Source organism: Indicator indicator, chromosome 2, assembly GCF_027791375.1.
Source record: "Indicator indicator isolate 239-I01 chromosome 2, UM_Iind_1.1, whole genome shotgun sequence".
NCBI lineage: Eukaryota > Metazoa > Chordata > Aves > Piciformes > Indicatoridae > Indicator > Indicator indicator.
In genome coordinates this window covers 45,432,728-45,452,719 of record NC_072011.1, presented here as the reverse complement: position 1 = coordinate 45,452,719, position 19,992 = coordinate 45,432,728, and the positions used below count along the sequence as shown (strand labels likewise).

General features: G+C 41.4%; 1 protein-coding gene across 2 annotated transcripts; it reads right to left on the bottom strand.

Annotated features, from left to right (window-relative positions):
* Positions 1 to 997: 997 nt before the first annotated feature.
* On the bottom strand, positions 998 to 14,606 carry CALM2 (calmodulin 2). 2 transcript variants are annotated; one of them, XM_054394884.1, is made up of 6 exons: positions 14,489 to 14,606; positions 9,785 to 9,815; positions 4,651 to 4,794; positions 4,472 to 4,578; positions 3,530 to 3,665; positions 998 to 2,212 (listed from the first exon to the last, which is right to left on the bottom strand). In XM_054394884.1, the coding sequence occupies exons 3-6, from the start codon at positions 4,718 to 4,720 to the stop codon at positions 2,184 to 2,186; spliced, it is 342 nt and encodes a 113-aa protein (XP_054250859.1). In that variant the 5' UTR covers positions 4,721 to 4,794; positions 9,785 to 9,815; positions 14,489 to 14,606; the 3' UTR covers positions 998 to 2,183. The 2 variants fall into 2 exon arrangements, with proteins under 2 accessions (XP_054250859.1, XP_054250851.1); XM_054394876.1 differs by lacking the exon at positions 14,489 to 14,606 and adding an exon at positions 14,205 to 14,315.
* Between the last annotated feature and the right edge of the window lie 5,386 nt (positions 14,607 to 19,992).

Below are 19,992 nucleotides of genomic sequence, written 5' to 3'. Positions count from 1 at the left end.
GACACCGGAAAAGAGGGACTCTCAGTTTGCTGAAAGCCATAACATCAGATTTGCAAATAGAAGTACTTCTTCACAGATCCTTGTTTGCAATACTTACCTCAAAAACGACACTCTTCAATATTCCTGCAATTCAGAATCTCAAGTGGTTATGATGGTCAAATTCTGCTCATCTTGTGCCACTTTAAGCATCTGTCTTGCCCCCAGGCTCCTAGGCCACATGACGAATACTGGACAAGAAGTGCCCGTTCACTGTAGCTTCTATTTAGACTGCATGAACTTCCTGAATCAGAATGCCAGTGGAGAGGCAACAATTTTAAGGAATTCTGAAGATGGTGGTTTAGACACTTTCAACAAGCCTCCTCTGGAAAACCAATAGAGCTGCTTGTAGTCCTTTAAGACTGGGGCCATAACAATTTGACCAGATGTTTCAGAAATCAGGTTGATGAGCTGTCCTAATTTTGCATTTTCACTGTCATCAATTGTCAATGTCACACCTCAGATTAAAAGTGTTTACAGATTAGCTAATCACTCTGCTGGGACACGTGAAGGTAACCAGATGCAGGAACCCATTATTTGTTTAAAGACAACTAGAATACCCAAGTAGCAATCATACAACATGTGTAAATTCACTCAGCTTTTGCCAGTGGAGTACAGAGGCAAAGTGCACAAACAGCCTCTAGCATTTTTTAGAGGTCTTTGATTTGTCCTTTGTCAAAAACCAGGTTTGTTTTCTGTTTAAAATAAAATTGAACCTTCATAAAACCCCCTAGTGCTAGAAACACTCATCAGCAAGAGGACATTTTCCTTCTGAACTTTTTTTGCTGACTGCATCCTGAATAGCAATTCAAACATGGTAGTTTCAGACATGGAAGTTTCAGAAAGGTGTGAGACTAATTACCCCAATATAGCAGCTGATAGGGAATAAACTCCAAAGTAATTAAAAGAAAGCAAACAGGTTTAGTTGTCCGAACAAGGAATTTTAATTTTAGGTCAACTATTGAACTAGGTCAACATCCAGTTCACAATGTCTACAGATAGTGGGCATAGCCAGTCACTACGGTAAGTTTATTGAAGCACCAAGCTCCACACAAGACTGTAAAATACATTTTAAACTACTATTAAGAAAGCTTCTTCAAGTCAACAATACTAGTAAGGGCCAGAGTTTAAGGACTAAGTTTTCACCTTCCAAGCTATTTTAAGACAGCCAATCCATTGCATAAGCAAACCAAACTGCTACATACTGAAACATAGAGCAGCAACTGTATTGAACAATTCCTGTAAATAATTCAAGGATACATTGAAACAGTATGGGTAAATTGTAATTTTTTTATTGGAAAACAAATATACAACTTGGAATGGATTTGAGGCAAATCGTGCCATAAGCAGATTTTCTGAAAATAAGTGGCTAAACAAAGTTTAAAAAGCATAGTAACAAGAGGATAAGAGGATAAAATGTTTTCTGGTACAGGACCAGCAGTACAAAAAAAAAACCTGTGTACGAGTACCTGGATAAAATCACCCGTTTTGCGTTAGTGCAACTTAAGTTTCATATTGTTGACTGTCAATCGTCCACAATGTTAAGACTCCACATTTCAACAACATGTTACAGGTATGGCCACAAGTTACTGAGAAGTAAGGTAGGACAATGATTTTTACAGTGCATTAGCCACATGTACATATATACTATTCACATACTTTTATCCTGCAGTTAGCTGTAAAAGTCCTTATCCTCCATCACAGAAAGCAGAATAAACTCCTTCATGTACTGGAGTACAAGAGCCAGCATGTCACTTTAAGGAACTGCTAATGCATAGTAAACCCTAGCTTACTTTATGTAACTTGTTACACTACTCATACCTAAGTATTCTAAAGAAAGCCTTTTTTTTAAATAGACAATCCAGATGTTCCCTTAACCAACTCCATTTAACTTTAGATGTGCAGAAGGGCTTAAAATATCCAGAGTAAGCCACATGCAACATTTGTTACTTAGATCAATTTTCCAAAAATCAGAACAATGACAGTAAGATAAAGGAGAAAAAACATGGAGGAATGGCCTTCTAATTACTATACATGCATATTCTTTTGACAGTAAGGGAAAAACCTTTTACAGATAAGTTACAAACAGAGAAAAGGCAAATAAACAATTTTGTACAAGAAATTTTAACACATTCTGTACAACATCTTCACTTCGCTGTCATCATTTGTACAAACTCTGTAAAAGGAAAAGAGTTGCATAACAGTTATTCAGGGAAAAACACCTGAATCACAAGATCTGAGAAGCAACTGGCCTTCCTAATGCTGAACAGTTTTGAAACTATTTTGAGTTACAATTGAAACAGCATCTTCAAGGCAGTCCTCTTCTCCAATCATACCTAAAAACCTCCTACTTAATGGCTAAAGTCCTCTACTTTTATCAAAAATACTGGTCCCTCAGTTAAGTGGTAACAGCCTTAATTCCAATATAAAGCATTGAAGTGTCCTCATGCCCACACACTTTGATAGATACAAGATATTGAAGAATCACTAATTTTGCTAAGTGACAATAAATTAGGTAGGTCCACAAGCAAGACAATGTTAGTTTGAACTCCCTTCAGAGCAGAACAGATCAAGCCTTCCTACTTCACCTGACCAGCTTTAACCAACTGAATCATTGCTTATTCACAGAACACTGAAAGTTAAGATACCACAGTATAGGACACTCCATTTATCTTGCTGAACCAGAGTTTCAGATACAGTAATAAAAAAAAAAGAGGAAACAATGAGTTAACTGTTGCTGAAGTTTAAGAGCAACTGGAAACCAGAGGGATGCCAGCCTCTAAATAGTATATTCCTAAATGCAGTTATGGAGCAGCAGGCTCTTTCATGAAAGACTTTCATTCGGATGAGTACTCATCATGAAGCTGTAACCAAAGAGGCCTTAAAGGGAAGCCACACCCAGAAAGAGCATTATCTCAAAATACTCTAGCTCTTTTATGAAATGTTCAGAAAACTCAAATGAAAACAAGCTGCTTCTGAGATGCAGCTAACAGAACCTTCTGTTTGCATGACTTCACTGAAGTTTCAATGCCAGGAAGAAATATAAATAACCTCCTACTGCAGCTGATTTATGAAAGAGGTCTTCTAAGGGTCCTGAAACTCCTGTATATTTTACAGACTTTCCCCCCTTTAATTTGTAGTTTTAAAAGCATTAAGAAAGTGACTTGACAGATTAACATTTGTTAGTGAACAGAACAGTATGAACAGTATGGGAACACCTCAGCTAGCTTCCTTATTCTAATGATCATTAGACATGCTAACATTTAGAAAATTACTTCCTACGCTGCACAGTTGACTTGTCATTTTGTGCCTTTGGCACAAAGGTAGCAACAACTCATTTGAGCCTACTTAGAGGTATGTGATGTACATACTGAAGTACATTATATTACACTGTTGAGATCATCTGAACACTGCGTTATTTAACCTTGGTGTGGCTACCAGCATCTACAGTCAATAGCACGAGAAGTGCTACACAAAATCAGTAACTTCTTACCTTCATAGTTTACTTGACCGTCACCATCAATGTCTGCTTCCCTAATCATTTCATCAACTTCTTCATCTGTTAGCTTCTCCCCAAGATTTGTCATCACATGACGGAGCTCTGCAGCACTAATGTAACCATTACCATCCTGGGAAGGGAAAAAAGGAAGAGTGCAATAGACTTGTCTAAAATCTAGTGACTAAATATTACTTAGGACTGCATAGGCTTTAATCACTGCCAGTGGTTCAAGATGAGAAAGATGTTAGCACATTTTCAGTATTGTCCAAGATCTTAGTGTTTACTTAATACAGTCTACTTTGGCTGTCCTACCCCAACCATGGTTTTTAATCACTGAAAAAACCCTTAGTACTTTCACAATGTTTTTAGGTGACTGTGTGGTTCAAGTGTCTGTTTTAGACCAGAAGCTACTTATTCACCAGCTTTGTGCAAGTCCAGTAGAAATTCACAAGGCCTTCAGAGACCACTTTTACATATTTCACCTTAGCTGAAACACTGGCTATTGGAAGTATTGGTGTATGCAAATTCTAGACTTATTTCCTCCCCACACCAAGTTACTTAAAATAATCTATTTTGTTTTAAAGTGTATCTTGCTTAAGAAGGTAAACTGAACTCCTAAAATAAATCTCAAAGAATAAGTGGAAGATATAAAACATTATCATTAAAACATTTAACCAATTCCCCTGCCAGTCATGTAGGAGTATTTTAGTATCATAACAAGTCTTAGCATAGTAGTATCAGTCATTACTATGACTCGTTTGACTTTCAGAAGCAGTACCACAGTAGACTGAACTTTAGGCAGCTTAGAGGTTCTAGATGACAGGACTGTAGATACCCTTGAATTCAGTGAGGAAGACAATTAGAAATTTCATAGAAATTACAAAACTGAGAAGTGAGTTTTCACAACAGGATTACTTAAGATAAACACTTTGGTACCTTGTCAAACACACGGAACGCTTCTCTAATTTCTTCTTCACTATCTGTATCTTTCATTTTTCTTGCCATCATTGTCAGAAACTCTGGGAAGTCAATTGTGCCATTGCCTGCAATATAGACAAGACAGTTAGAAAAATGCAGATTTTATTTTGTTAAATCACTTATTAGTAAAATCTTACCATCAGCATCTACTTCATTGATCATATCCTGTAGCTCTGCTTCTGTGGGGTTTTGACCAAGCGATCTCATCACTGTCCCCAACTCCTTTGTAGTTATAGTACCATCACCATCCTTGTCAAATAGTGAAAAGGCTTCTTTGAATTCTGTATAACAACAAGGAGGAGTTAATCCATTCAGTATTGAAATACAAAGTTTGTGTAAGAGCCCGCTGCTTCTTATTATTGTACATTAAGCTTGAATTCATTCTCCTAAGAAATTTTTGCTGTACTGCTCAGTGTGCGATAATTGTAACGCCAATACAGAAGCACCATCATATGGAAAACAACTTGCCAGTCTACCAATCACATTTTAACCCAAGTAAGATGGAAACTCATCCATTTCTGAAGTACTCTGATGTTTTGTTACTACCTATCTTGAACAAGGATGCTTGATACAGAGACAAAAGGAACAGCTCTCTGCAACAAGGATCCATACCCTTGGTAGAAACTGTTACGAGAAAATAGTACAAAGTTTTCAGAGAGCTGAAAAAAAAAAACCCAATACTCCAAATAAACAGCTTAATAGCACTTCTATTACCAATAGAGGCAAGTCAATTGAAAAAAGGTATAATCAGACCAAATTAAAAATAGTTTACCATTATAACTCACTTCTACTGGACATGCAAATCTGAACAGCATATGCTACACAAAGCTGTAGTACATAGAAGCATAGGTGTTAAGCACTCGGCCATGCCCAAAGATGAACTTCTCCCAGCTCTCACTGGACTTCTGCGGTTCTTCGGCCTGTGCATATACACAGATCCAGTCAGCTGTTCAAGGGAAGTCACTAGGTCTTCATTTCTGAAAAACTGCTTAGAAAATTGCTTCAGTTCCGGAGTATCCCAAAACAGCCTTCATAGTCAAAAACAGTCATAAGACTGCTTAACTGTTTCAGTGCTACCTCTTAACTTACAATGGCTATATTGTAGCCAGCAATACTAATACAAGGATAACATGTTTAATTGTCAGGTCCAAAAATTGAGTTGGTTTTAATCCACACCATCTGTCTTTGGCCACAAAGCTTAAACTAGCTCCCTGACCTGTAGTAGCTCATACACAAATTACACTTGAACATGGAAATTTATCTATTCTCTTACACAGTTCAGACGCTTTTGCAGCTTAAGACACTCAAAATCATGCCTTTGGACAAGTCATTATCTCAAGGGTTCTCCCACATTGGAAATACCCCCAAGAATTAATTTTCAACATTTCCAAGCAGCCAGCTTTTTAGATGGTGTTTCCCAGACCAGAATTAGTCACTGTAAAAGTTGTGTTTTCACATGAACCACAAACTCTTATTTCATCCATTTCACACTCTGAAACACTTGAGGTAAGTACAAGCTTGGCAAGTGTTAAAAATGTAACTACAAAAATAGGCTTTGTAGTTCATGAATACAGCTATAATACCAGAGCCACAGTTGAGCCCCATCCAGGAAAAAAAAAAAAAAAAAGACACTCTTCTACACCTAACAGACTGAAACATTCCAAAAACCAACTGGCACTGTTTATAGCACATAAGAATAAGGCTACCAGAGGACTAGACAAAACAGTTCTAAGTGAGTAGTGTGTAATTATAAAGCAAAACCAGGCCTAAATAGGCAGCTATAACCTGTACCTACAATAACTTTCAAGCAGTCTTTGGGGATAGTTTCAGTGATCTCAAAAGTTTACTAGGAGTAAAGTTTTACACATGGAAAAGAAAAGCTTTAGAGACAAGCCTTGCAGAAAACTTCAGTCTATCATGGAAGGACCTCAAAAGGAGAACACTGAGTTTTCATGAAGAATCAGGTACTGAAGTGTCAAGTTACCCATAATATTTAGCTCTTAACCACTTCATCCTTAGCTTGAAGGTCAACTGTCACTACCTAAACAGACTTCACAACACTGCAATGACCCTTGTTTAGAAAAAGTAATACTTTTTTTGGTAGTGTGTTTTTTGTTTGGTTGGGGTTTTTGTTTCAGGTTTTGTTTGTTTCTCTTCTTTAAGACATGCTTTCTACAACATGGGCCAGCCAGTGGTCTATCTTCTGAACACTTGAAATTAACCACTTGACAGACAACTCTCTACTTTTCTTTAACACCAAAGATGGTGTAATAGCCTAGAAACAACCAGTTACACATAACCATAAAGCAAAGTGAGACAAGAAACAGTAGTGTATTCCTGTTTCAAATGCTGAATCAAGTTAGGAATATGCTTAAAATACCTCTATGCCTAGAACCACCTGCAGAAATTAAAACAAAGGAATAGTAACATAGGCAGACAGTTTAGACTAGAACAAGGGCAAACTACCATAGCTTTTGGGGACTTGCAGCAATGGCCAATAAGGGCAGCTATGAAATACTGAAGTTCAGTCAATTAAATTCTGGCTTCCTGCAACATACATTCCCACACTTAGGGAACAATTTGACTTCATGTAAACATATGAAGCAAATCCTCCCACTATTCAACATTCCTCCATACCAAACTCTGAAAATCCTCTGGCATCCTAGATTCTAACCTGTCAGAAACCTCTTTGGATCATGTCAGCAGAACTACTCATCTTTTAGGCTACTCTACAAGGTTACAGTCTTTCCTTCTTTTGGAAAAGTATACTGCATCAAGAGAAAACACTAATTCCAGGCCCCACAAAATAAAGCCCAGTCCCACATAATGTGAACTCCTCACTAGCTCAAAATGTTCTATTTAACAATAGCTTGAGGCACCTCTGCACCACATTACCCTCACAGATGAAGCGGCAGTCTTCAGTGACCTAATTGTTCAGTAAACCAGAACTACCATTCCCGGTTCTCATACAGTTTAGCCAGCTATGTCTGTAACTTCTATAGGAGAATTTCAGTTGTTCTCTTCACAGCCACTAGGAGCTCAACACTTGTAACATTACAATTTCCACTATGAAATAAACTCTAAATAACTGTTGTGGGAAGATCCCAAGCAGAGAACCACAGCATACTAAAGGAACAAACACCACTTGTTTAAAGAGGCCATTTAGATCTCAGTGGTCTAGTGCAAGGAAGAATAGCTCACTAGATCAGTTGCTTTGGGACAACAGCATCTTACATTTCCCCTCCTCATACCCCAACCACTGGCAAACAAACAGTCCTGATCTATATATGTAATAGTGTGGGATATCCCATTTGACTCTGCAATTTCAATTCTTTCTGCGTGAAGCTGCAACTAGAATTCATACTCTATACCTACTCAGATTTAAAAATCAGTCTTTCTTATCAAGAAAATCTGGAATGTCTTTCACCCCTACCTATGACAAGAAGATTCTTTCCTATGTGAGCAATGAGTTCTATAGGAAGTAAGAACACCTGGAATCTTTAATAGCTGTATTCCAACACAGATGTTGAATACTTGGTTTATGCCCAGAAAAAGTGGTTGTTTTAACTACTTTGGCTTTCTATTTCTATGTTTTCTCTCTCTTGTAGTATGCTTGTCTTAAGCTTGCCTGTAAATCAAAAGCTAGGTATCTTTGTCTAAGCTGAACAACCAGAATGGAATTGGGTTCAAAAGCCTTTAAAACGAGTCTCTGAATACATGCAAAGTGAATCTGTAACACCTTTCAAATGCAAGCCTTCAACAGCAAAACTAAGTACAAATCAGCTGCAGTCTTTCCTAAGCAGTACTAGGGATAGGTCTCTTACAAGCCAGTGGGCATCCATCTTCTTAGAGGTTTACGGTTTACTTGCAAATATTTGCTGCCAGACCATTTTACACTGAATACTAACACGAAGTTACATTTTCTTTCCACACAGATGAAAACCCTCCACTTCAACATGACAAGCTTATTAATATTCACTTTTGGCTCTGAGAACTATCCTATCATTCCTGAATAGCTAACATTTTTACTAATCCTGAGGCAGTGTTAATAAGCTTCCTGTTTATATTCCATAATCAGCTACATCCCCTAATAAAGCCTGAAACAATGAACCATTGTTGAAAAGACAACATGACAATTGATAAAGCCTGCTCCAATTCCAGAAAATAATCTTGAACTAGATCTGACTTCTGCTTACTCATTATCTAAGATAGCCTATTTTGTTGTAACTGTGGACTTTCCACAAAAGCATTATAACTCTCTTACCACTTAAAGCAATCTTCTGAAGCCTAAAGCTGCAGAATAATGTTCTTACATTTCATATTTGGCAATTATGGCAAAACCAAAACTAGCTCATGACATTTCTGTTTAACACCATCTTCATGCCTGACCTGGTACTATTAGATTAGCAAAACTCAACACCCTCTAACGATTTCACATGACAGTTATGCACACTGAGAATTTCTAGTATTAATACTACACAATCGTCAAATACAAAACCCTTAACTTCTTGAATGCCCACGGCAAAGCCAGTAGTGCAGAATTCAACCTTAAGTCACATCAATTAGTGAAGTTAAAAATCAGTCTTCAGAAAGCAGTGACAGATACTGTATCTGTGCAGCTCACATGAGTAGGAGACATGATAGCCACAAGTTTCAGCCACTGAAGACAGATGTCAGCACACAGAAAACAGTGTTAGAGGGACAGCAGTAAGACGTAACAGATGCATAATTACTTAAGCATTTCAGAGCAAGCACCAGGGCATCAGAACAGTGCACAATCACTTGTGTCCAAGTACATAACACGGTTCCAAATACAGAATATCAAGAGTTGCCATCATGAAGCCAGTCTCTGCTGTCATCAGAAACAGCCACTCTAAAACACCTTCACTGACAAGAGCCTGGAAAGCAGATTTTTGCCTTCCGTTAGAAAACCACTCTAGACTCCAAGCCTTCACCAGATATTTACCCTTCCACTACCTTTTAGTTCATACTTGGGACAATTCTGCAGTTATGAAAGAAAAGTCTCAGGTCTGCTAGCAAGTAAAATTGTGAGTATAGTCTAATTATTCTAGAGGACAAAACTTCATATTAATTATATCCATGCAGCATTTACAGTAGATAAGCCTTTAAAACTGAGATGGCAAGTTAAAACATTCCACAATACCTCTTTACTATCTAAGAAAGATAAATATCTTGTGTAACACACTGTCACTGGATTAAGAAATGTGCCAGGTCAAGTAGGCGTAGCAACACAGCATGTGAAAACCTTACCTGCAATCTGCTCTTCTGTCAGTTGATCAGCCTGCAATAAAAGAAGAATATCATTATAGTTATAGCCAAAGTTCAAGGCAAAGTAAGACAGGCATATACAGAGAGATGCCTCTGAATATTGTAGCTGCTCTTCAGGGCTTATTTGTAGCACTCTGAAATAATTCTACCTAACAGAGGTCAAAAGCCATCAGGATTGCTTGCTAAGTAATAACTGGCAGCTTGTCCTCATTTCCTGACCCTGCAATATTTGGTACACCCAAAATAATGGATTACACCATATGTATCAATTACCCAAGCAACACTACCAAACTAAAGGCACACTGGTCTCTCTAGACTCTCTCTATTACTGGCAGTAATATTTTAGAAAACTATCCTCAGCTTTAAACATGAGACACTTTAGGTCCAAGTAATGCAGTAGTAACCCCCAAATCCCAAATTTAAGGTAGACTAGCCTCTCTGCCAAGTTGCAATGCTGTAATTAGAAATATGTACTGTCCTCTGCAACTAAATCATCTCTAGATTGACATGAAGCTTTACGTCCAAGACCCGTCCATAAAAAGCAGAATCCATGTAACTAGCAGCTTCAGACCAAACTGGTAATTGTAAGGAATTTGTCATATGACCACTGTCTTTGGACTCAAGTAGTATAATGAAGCTCAGTGCCACTACAGAAAAGTTCAGTGGTGTAATAATTTCTGCATCAGTTGGCTAAGCCCGAGTTTATATCTCATTTTATCAAACAGTTTTGAATCGACCAGATTTGACAGCAAAAAAATCCCTCAGTCTTCAAGTCTGATCCCAAAATGGACTCCAAGTCAGACAATTCTTCACATTCAGAATAGCTTCAGTTGTGTCACGGTAAAAGGGCCAAACACTTCCTACAAAGAAGCTCCTTGAGCTCTTTATCCCACAGTACTCCACAAAAGAGTGAAATAAAAAAAACCCACCACAACTTTAAAATACAGGAAAGATATACTCACTGCCTAAGTTCAACAATGCTTTGTAAGTTTTTTTAAATCATCTTTTTCTCTTCCTGTTGCAACTGTTTCAGTTACCACCTTTCTACAATTACTGCAGTATTGACAGTTAGAAACACTCTCCGTCATTAGTTGTGCCCAAAGGGTCTTTACACATTAGCCAACTGCCAATGAAATACTTCAGAATAGGTGTATACACACCATCAACTTTTACTTTGCAAATTTTAATTGAATTATATTTCTGGATTGCACACTAACTTGGTAGCTCACTTCTGTTACAGGAAGGATAACCAGAATCTAGCTGCTCAAACCACCACACACGAGGTAAACCACCTACAAAAATAGCTGCCTAAAATACAACAGCAGCACAAGATAAAGAGCACAATCAGTCATTTCTCAGACTGCCTGTGGCTCACCTACTCCTAGAAATCAAGGCCACGCCACTGAGCAACTTAGAGAAGAGTAGCCAATGGGTATCTGCGTCTATAGACTCCACTTGTTCCATTTTTAGCAGCTGCAGGAAGCACTGCCACGCAGATTCAGCCTTTTGCATTAAAAAAAAAAGGAGCTGTTCTAGGGTGGCAGCAAACCCTGTTGAGAACATCAGCAATTCAACATTAGGCTTTGAGATGTAAGCATTCTGCTCATCATTCAGAAGCCTAACACACTTTTGCTTGTCTGGAGTGTATCATTAACACAGAGACTCATACTTTTGCATGCTATTTACATTTTTATTGCTCAAATGAAAAGAAAATGTGCTACATTTCTGTAGGGTATTTTTATCCACAGAAAGCTGTAGATCAGATTTAAGTAGCAAGAACCTAGTTTATTTAGGTCAATACTTATGGGTTACTAAGTTGAGTCACATACTATTTTATATAAACATGACATTAAGCAGCGTTTAAGCAGTTAAGCGTTCCCAAACTCTTCCTGCAACTTAAAACAACCTACAGCTACTAACCATAAATTTGGATAAACTGTCAGTACCTGTAAGAGGTAAGGTGTTTGAGAAGAGCACGAAGCTTATTAGAAGCCACAGGTACACGGCAGTTGAAAGATAAGCGAGGGGGTGGGGCAAGGTTGAACAAACACCATCTGTACTCTGCAGTGCTAGGCTCTGCAGGGACTGCTGCGCAACAGCAGTAAAAGGCGGAGCCAGAAAATCTGCCAGATCACTCCCTCCCATGCCACTCAGGTGCCAGGCTATCTTCTTGGATCCATCCCAACGAGCTACAGGCCACTGGGGTCTTCCTAGAGGAGCCTTCTAGAGTTCCTTTGTCCGGAATTTAACCTACACATACACCATACATGTGACAGTATGCAGACCTTCAGTAATGAAACCAAACTTCAGAAATAAGCAGTTAAATTACAACTATAACATGCCTATGCTGGAGTTTTGATATGCCCTTTACTTATGGCCAAGATCCACCTGAAAGCTTCCTCTGATGAGGTCAGGGAACTCATCAGTTTTGTCACAGCATTCCACTTCATCCTGCAGTACTTTCATTTTCACTGCAATAGTTCCCATACCCCGTTGAGGGCCTGACAAAGAATCTAAGCCTCTGAGGAAAAAAAGGGAGCTGTTTCGTGTGCAGCCGTTTCAGTAGCACAGGCAGCCTCTAGAGGTAGTGTTTCATTACGGCCGTAAATGCTATGCAGTAACCAGTTTGGAAGAGCCTCAACAGAGCTAACACCGCCTGACAGAGCACTCATCAGCAAATCACAGCACTCACGACGCTGCTCCCCTCCAAAACTCGGCATTTTGGTATACTTTCCAGGTGTGACATCTGAAAGGAGTTTGGTTCTGACAAGATTAACTGAATAACAAGAACTAGACATGTTAGCACACTAGGGCTAAAAATCACACAGTAGGTTAACTGATTTTGAGAACACCACATTCTGCTTTATCTAGCATATGCAGTACCGGACAACATATATTCACAGGCTGAGCCGGTGTGGCCTGCCAGAATGAACTGTAACCACATTCAAAGTGTCACTGCGTCTCCTGGACACACCCATTATATAGACCTTGCTTGAAGATACTCCATTTTTGGTTCTGTACAGATGACTAAAAGCACTAAGTCTTTTTCTGCTAGATTCACTGATTTTTTTCCTTTATAGATGGTTTGCTGTATAGGTTCACAATTCAAGCAATTAAAAAAAAATGCAGGCTTCTCTTCATCTAATTTCTTTGCCTAGAGAGAACACCTCGAAACCTTAAATCTAAGCACCCACCATTCAAATTAGACATGGCAAGTTGATAGTGATCATTACATCCTTAAAAGCATGTAATGAATGAAAAAGCAATTCCACTATACTGTATCTTCTCTTAATGCAGAGATTGTATTAACTAGTCAGTGGTGGTGTTTTTGTGAAAGAACTACGTTTTTTTGTGTGTTTCAGTATCTACTTGTTTTAATTATAAAAATTAAAACTCATATACTTCAGACCAAATTCGAAACAATTCCCCAATTCCACAAAATGCGTTCAACAGCTGAGACCATCTGATAGGAAAAATAAATTGTTCTTGATCAAGAACATGTGCAACTGTCCACCGCAACGGCCACAACGGAAAACGAAAACTGTTAAAAAAGGTATCCCTTCTTCAACAGCTATCGACAGCAAGGCGTTAGCATGAAATCGTCAGGGAAAAGAAGCTCCAACGTGAGCTGACAACAGGTCTAGCAAGAAAGGGAATGGTGCAGTGAGGCAGCCTGCCCCTCATCATCATGCTGCTCAGAAGCTGCAGGGCTCCGCACTGCATTATTACCAGGCGCAACACACCTCGCTAGCGAGACAGACATCTTAGAGCGCTCGAAGCAGCCGTTGCCGCGCCGCTGGCTTCCCGGCCCCATTGAGCCGCACACGCCGGCTTGCCGAAGGCGGGGGGGGAAAGGGGGAATGAGCGATAAGAAAGTGGAGCTGGTGCCATCGTAGCAGGCTCCTTCTCGCCCTCCCGCCACCCCCTTCCCCCCCACCACGCGGGTCTCCTCCCAGGAGGAACCGTTATCTGCCGCCCGCCGCCGCCCCCCCCCCCCACCCCCTCCAACTCCCCCCGACACACGCCCCGACAAAGCGTCATGGCGCTCGAACAGAGTGGCAGTTTGAATTTCGAATCCACACCAACGCCCCAGGGCGGGAAAAGGACCCGGGCGGGACTCGTCGACCGCCACTTCCTCCTACGCACACAGGACCTCCGAGCGGGACCCTCCGCCCCAGGCTGCCCACGCTGCCAGACTGAGCCCACCGACCACAGCAATGGACACTTTCACCTCTATCTTCCACCCTTATACAGACAGCCTCACCCCGCACCAGCCAAACCACCTGCCCCTCTTCCCCCAAACCCATCCAACCATAGAGAGCCCCACTCCCTTCGCCCCACACACCGAGCAGTGGAACAGCACCCACAAAACCCTATCACTGCCCCATGCCCAGGGACTCACCATGGTGGCTCGGCCTGGCTGTAGGGTGTGGTGGAAGCTAACAGAAGCACTAGGCACACCAGCAACCTCCCAGCTCAACAGCTCGCCTCACACTGAGCCCTGCCTGGCCGCCAGCAGTGCCTCATAAACCGCCTCACAGCCCGCCGGGATCGCTCCGCGCCGCTCCCTCCCCCCTCCTCTTTCCCTGTCAGGGAACGGAGCTGCGAAAGAAGTTCCGGCACATCGCACACTTCTCTCCAGGCCCCTCGCACCCCGAGCGCGCTCTCTTTCTGCCCCTGACTCACCAGCCCCAGGCTCAGGAAGGGGCGAGGTGCGGAAAAGAGGAGGATTGCACTTGTGAAACGGCGGGGGGAGGTGGCAGAAAGGTTAGGCTGCGGGACTACTTCTTCGGGCGGAAGAGAATTTCAGAAAAAATACCGAGGAGTGCGAAACACCAGAAGGAGGGTGCTGAGACTCCAGAAGGAGGGTGCTGATTGGTGGATTCGTACCTGCAATGCGTCACTTGGACATGCACAGTCTGAGCTGGGAAGCGGTTCCCCCTCCCCCCGCCCGCAGTGCGCGAGGCCTGGTCCGGCCTTGCTCGGTCCAGCTCAGCCCCGCCCCGGGCGGCGGCAGGCCTAGCGGCCTCTTTGCTGCTTCGCGCCCAACGCCACCTGCGTGCGGGTGTGTGGGGTGCTGGCTGGCCGGGCCCCAGCGCCCTGCTGCCGCTATGGGCACGCGCGTGAGAAGCGGGAGTGGCGGCGTGAGCCGCCGCAGAGGGGCCCGGAGCGGGGTGGCGGGCCAAATGCGGCCTCTTTCCACCGACAAACTCTGGAAGCCGCAGCGGGCGTTGTCGCTTGGCCGCTGCGGGGGAAGAGAGGGAGGCCCGGCCGGAGCAGACCCCGAGCCACAGGCCTCGAAGCGGGGCCGCTGCTGTCTCCGTTGGTGCATTACCCTGAGGCTTCACCAAAGTGCACCTGAGAAACGTGTCCCCAAGAGCGCGTTGCCAGAACGTTTCAAGCCTTATCTTGCTGTGCTCCGGAAAGCCTCACCCACAGAGCTACTAAATGAGACTCGCTCTTCAGCGCAGTCCAGAAAAATTCCCACCTCACTGAAAGCCGGACATACTTCATTACTAGTAGAATTGTTAGAAAAACACATTGCTTTCTTACAAGCTGTGTATGCCCTGGTCTTGAGAAGAACAGCCAGTTAGCAATTCTGAGCTAAAAATCTCAAGTCTTACCATTTGTTTGGGCAAATTACTGTAGACAGAATTTCCAAGCATGCAAATATGTTTTCTAAGGTATACAGTGTATTTAAAATCAGCATAATTCAACACAGCTGCAATGTTGCCTGAGTTCAGTGAAAGCAGGCCTACCTCTCATCTCTGAAACCCACAGCGCTTATTTGGGGACCATAAATAAAGTTACTCAACTTCAGGGGCCCAAGTCCCAGTTTCCTGACCTAAGTTTGAATACAAATTACCAGTCATATTACAATAAAAATTAATCTCCTTCCACATCTATTGCAAGAATGAGTTGATATTTATACAGTACTTACAAAGGAATGATATTTTATGCCTATTTACCCATCACTTTACACACTAAAACGGTTTAATTCATCTCTGCTCTTCACAGTCTTTATAGGCCATATAAATAGGATGTGCTTAGGAAGGGACTGGCATGAACAAACAACAAAAATTTTCCCTCTGAAATATTAATTTCCCTCTAAATATTAATTTACATTCTCAGGCTTTCTTTTCAGAGCTTATCTTTTGTTCAGCAAATTCAGGAACAAAAGTGAAAATAAAGCAAGGCTTGGTTTCTTAATCAAAGACCCGTTCATCAGACCTGATGCCTCTTTGTCCTCTCTGCCTCATTTTGTGGTCATAGGGAATACAGAAAATAGCACTGTAGCCTTAAATTTGGCCTTCTGCCTTGCAATTCATATTTTGTGATGCAGTACTTTTTAGGCCTCCTTTCTTCTTAAGTGTATTTATAGTCCACAAATTAAATACATAAAAGCAATCATCTTTTCGAACTCTTAACATTTACCCACTGTCTAATATATACCTAGATTAATAAAATACTTTTCAGAAAATAGCATGAATGCCAAGGTTATTGGTATACACACCTCTTTGTACCTCTGTGATAGGAAATTGGAGCAAATCCCTACCTCTGGTCAGGCAATGATTGACAGATAGAGAAGGCATCAAGATGGCTTCAAGCAGTTTTACTTCCCCTCCCATGCCCCCTTTGGTTTCGTTTTAAAGATTGCTGTGACATTCCCAAATTCTTTACAGTCCCAGAGGTGTGAATCACAGCAGACAAGTTCTAGACCAAAAAAATTGTCACCTGCTCTAGATTTGGGATAAAAGTGGCATAGCACCATTCAGCGTGCATGCATGTTGGACCCTCAAATCTGGAGCAGGGCAGAGTGCTCATGCATCTGTGTGGAGCAAAACCATTTCCTTTGTTAGGTCCTGGCAACCCACGTGTGCATGGTTCTGGGCCTGATTTACCAAGCCCTTTCCTTGGCATGTGTCCTTTATTCTCACAGTATGTCAGAGAGGCAAAACATTGTGACACCAAGCTTCCCCAGGGGGTTTCTCAGGTACCTTATAAGGCTCAAGGAATGTAAACTTTCTGTGAAACAGGTCCTGAGGCTTTTGAGGAAAATTATGTGGAAGGGCTGTACAGAGGCAGAATGTTAAGTCTGAGTCCTGTTCCTGGAGTTTGCCACTAGCCATTTCACGAGTATGGAGGCTTTAGGAAACGAGGCCCATAGTGTAGGGGCCCATAAAATGTAGGGTCTTTAATTATGGCCTGAGGGGCTCTGAGGCCAGGGACTTGAATGCAAGAATTTCCAGTCCCAGAGAAGCTGACCACCATACTGTTTATTTCTGTCCATTAGATTACCATGTATCTGTAATATATTAATTTATTTGATCTCTTAAGTTACGTTCGGTTTTCTCTAAGGGTAAAAGAGGTGGTCATTCAGAGCATCCCTTCTCTGCCACGTTTTTTATGCCCCCTGTTTCCTTGATCTCTTCCTCTCCCCATTCCCTGTTCTTACGTGTCTCCTTTTTTTCCATCTGCATTTTCCTCCAGTAGCACCCATTTCCTGTGGGTTTCATCACCACCCCCACCCTGCTTCCATCTGTTGAAGAGATCAGCCACGAAGTTAGCTTGCAATAACACTACCGGTGAACGACACCAACACTTACAGCTGCATTACTAAGCATTAAAGTGAACACCCCAGTGAAATTAATGGGAGTGGGGGGAATTCATGCCTCACAAACAGGTTGTCAGCAATCTCAGGTAGGTAAAACAGCAGCTTCTCAGGTATATTGAGACCAGGCTCCTCTTTCTGTAGCTCGGAGAGGCAGAATTGCTTTCCGGCAGCCTAGCTGAGACACTCTGCAGCCTGCGTGTGCCATGAGAAGCAGGGAAATACATCAAATGACCAGCCGCAGCTGCGGGCTGCGACTGACACCTCTGACAGAGGGGTAATGGGAATTGACTGTAATTCCTCTGTCGCAATGGTCCAATATAGCTCTACCAACTCGAACTTTTTAACATGGTAATTTGTCTCTCTGGTATGTAATTTAATAGATTTGTCAGTGTTTGTGCACTGGGATTTTTTTTTTCCCCATGCAGAAATATAGTCTTATAAAAGTCCAGTTTCAAGACTGGGGCAGCAAATTAGTAGTTTGAGTTACAAGGTTAGATGATTGAGGCAACAAATTAGAAAAGCAATTTGAATTACAAGGTTAAATGATCTGTATATGCCAGTAATTTTCACAGTGACTGTATGTGGTATATTTAATATTGTGTAAATTCAATTTATTCTATTGTTTTAATAATACTTTAATGAATCATGTGGACTAATATATACAGAGTGCTGTGCACAGCCTTAGCTGCTTCCTCAAGTTTGGCTGTCATGTCTGTGTAGATTATAGTAATAATTTGAACAACCTAATTAGAAATTAATTGCAAATTTTGTAAGTGAATTTCTGAGGTGAGAAGAAAAAAGTTCACAGAGCAAGTACTAAAACTTAGCATTTAACTAACTTCTACATAAAGAAAATAGCTCATGGCTGATACTGCATAATAAGTCTCATTTTTTCCAGCTTTGTCTGTAATAGAAAATCTGCCACTGAGAAGAGACTTTATCTACAGTTCCAGCTTTATGGGGATAAAACTAGTTTCCTTGCTGAGGGCCCATTCAGTCCCAAGCAAGGAAAAACTTTGCTGTGTGCAAAATTGTACGTTGCTAAATGAGACATCATGAGACATCTTTATTTCTGGTGTCCCATGATCATCTAGTGACTAAACAATCCAGAATGCTGAGAATGGGGAGAAATTGGGGTGGCTGCTTATCTAGCTACCCTCACCTCACGTGGGTGGCAGCAGTGGTTAGGCAAAAACAGAGGTTTGTTGACTGTTGGATGGAAGACACCACCTCTAACCACACAGTTGTGGGAATAGCTGCACTTTCTCCTTGTGCGTTGAAAGGCTTGCCCTGTCCATTGTGCCTGATCCCTAAGGCACTCACGTGTGGACTGCATAGTCCCTATAAATCACTTCTTTCCCTATGGAATAAGACAGAGGATTTCTTCCGCTGCTTCAGTCTCTGTAGGAAGAACATATGTGAGACCATGGTCCAAGTCCCAGGCAGAAGGGACTGCATCAATTGTTTTCAGAATACTATGTTACATAGATGTGTCAATGCTGAAGGTGATGCAGGTATATCCAAATCAGCATTTAAATAACTGAAATATGGATAGCAAGGCAGCTCTTGCAGTGTGGTGCTTAACACGATATTCCATACCCGTTCAACAAACCATTCAGGTTTGCAGTTAGTGTATGCAGAGCTCTATTGTGGGGATTCCATGGCTGCCCTACCCAAGGCTTGATGTTGTAAAGCTGATTCAGGTGACTTAAAGCCAAGTCTTTAACTATATTGTGACCATTCACTAAAATGAAACAAACTAGAAGAGTCCAAAACTGTAGATAGGTGCACTTGCACAGAACGGAGAGAGGTTGGAGGAGGATGGAAGATCTAATCATAACTCTAGACTAGGATTAAGAGCAGAAAGCCAGTGGCACTCGTAGTCTTATTTTCTGTTGTTGTTTGGTTTTATTGTTGTTTTTTAAAGAGATAAACAACTGCTTCCATTTTAATGAGAATTTCTGATGGAACATTATCTATAAACCTGCAGTATTTTCTGGAAACCTATGAGGAAAACATGGCTGTAGGTCTTCATCTCACCAATGTATCGTTCTGGAAAATGAGAAGGCTGCCTGAGCAGAGACAGTAGGAGATCCTCTTTCTAAACTCTGTTCTTGAAGTTCAAGAATAGATGGCCCTCAACACTAATTATGAGCAAGATGTTGATTTTTCTGTGTTTTGTTTTCTAAAATAGCTTAATAGGAGGGAAAACATAAAACCCCATATTTGCTCCAAGGTCAGAGAAATCCCAAACTCATCACCTAGAGTACAGTCTTATTTTCCAAGGTCTGGAAATAATTACACTTGCAAGGGGCAGCATAAAGTTCAGGAGATCACAGAATGTATTTCAGTGTCTTCAGACTCTGCTAAGACTTCTTTCCCTTCATGAGCTGTAAGAGAAAGTCTTCAAGAGTCACCTGCACTTCCACACATAGGCCAGAAGCATTCATCCATGAGAACTAGTATCAGAATTAGCATCAGAACAGTGCTTACAGTTGCACTGTGTGAGATGCGAGCTGTTCAAACTGTGTGCTGCATGTCTGCAGACACGATCACCAACTTCAGTCTTGAATGG

Excerpts from the sequence above, each read along its gene's own strand:
- CALM2 (XM_054394876.1), bottom strand. Across the intron at positions 3,666-4,471 it reads CGTTCCGTGTGTTTGACAAG|GATGGTAATGGTTACATTAG; the intron begins GTACCAAAGTGT and ends TTCCCTTCCCAG. Across the intron at positions 2,213-3,529 it reads CGGTCAAGTAAACTATGAAG|AGTTTGTACAAATGATGACA; the intron begins GTAAGAAGTTAC and ends TTCCTTTTACAG.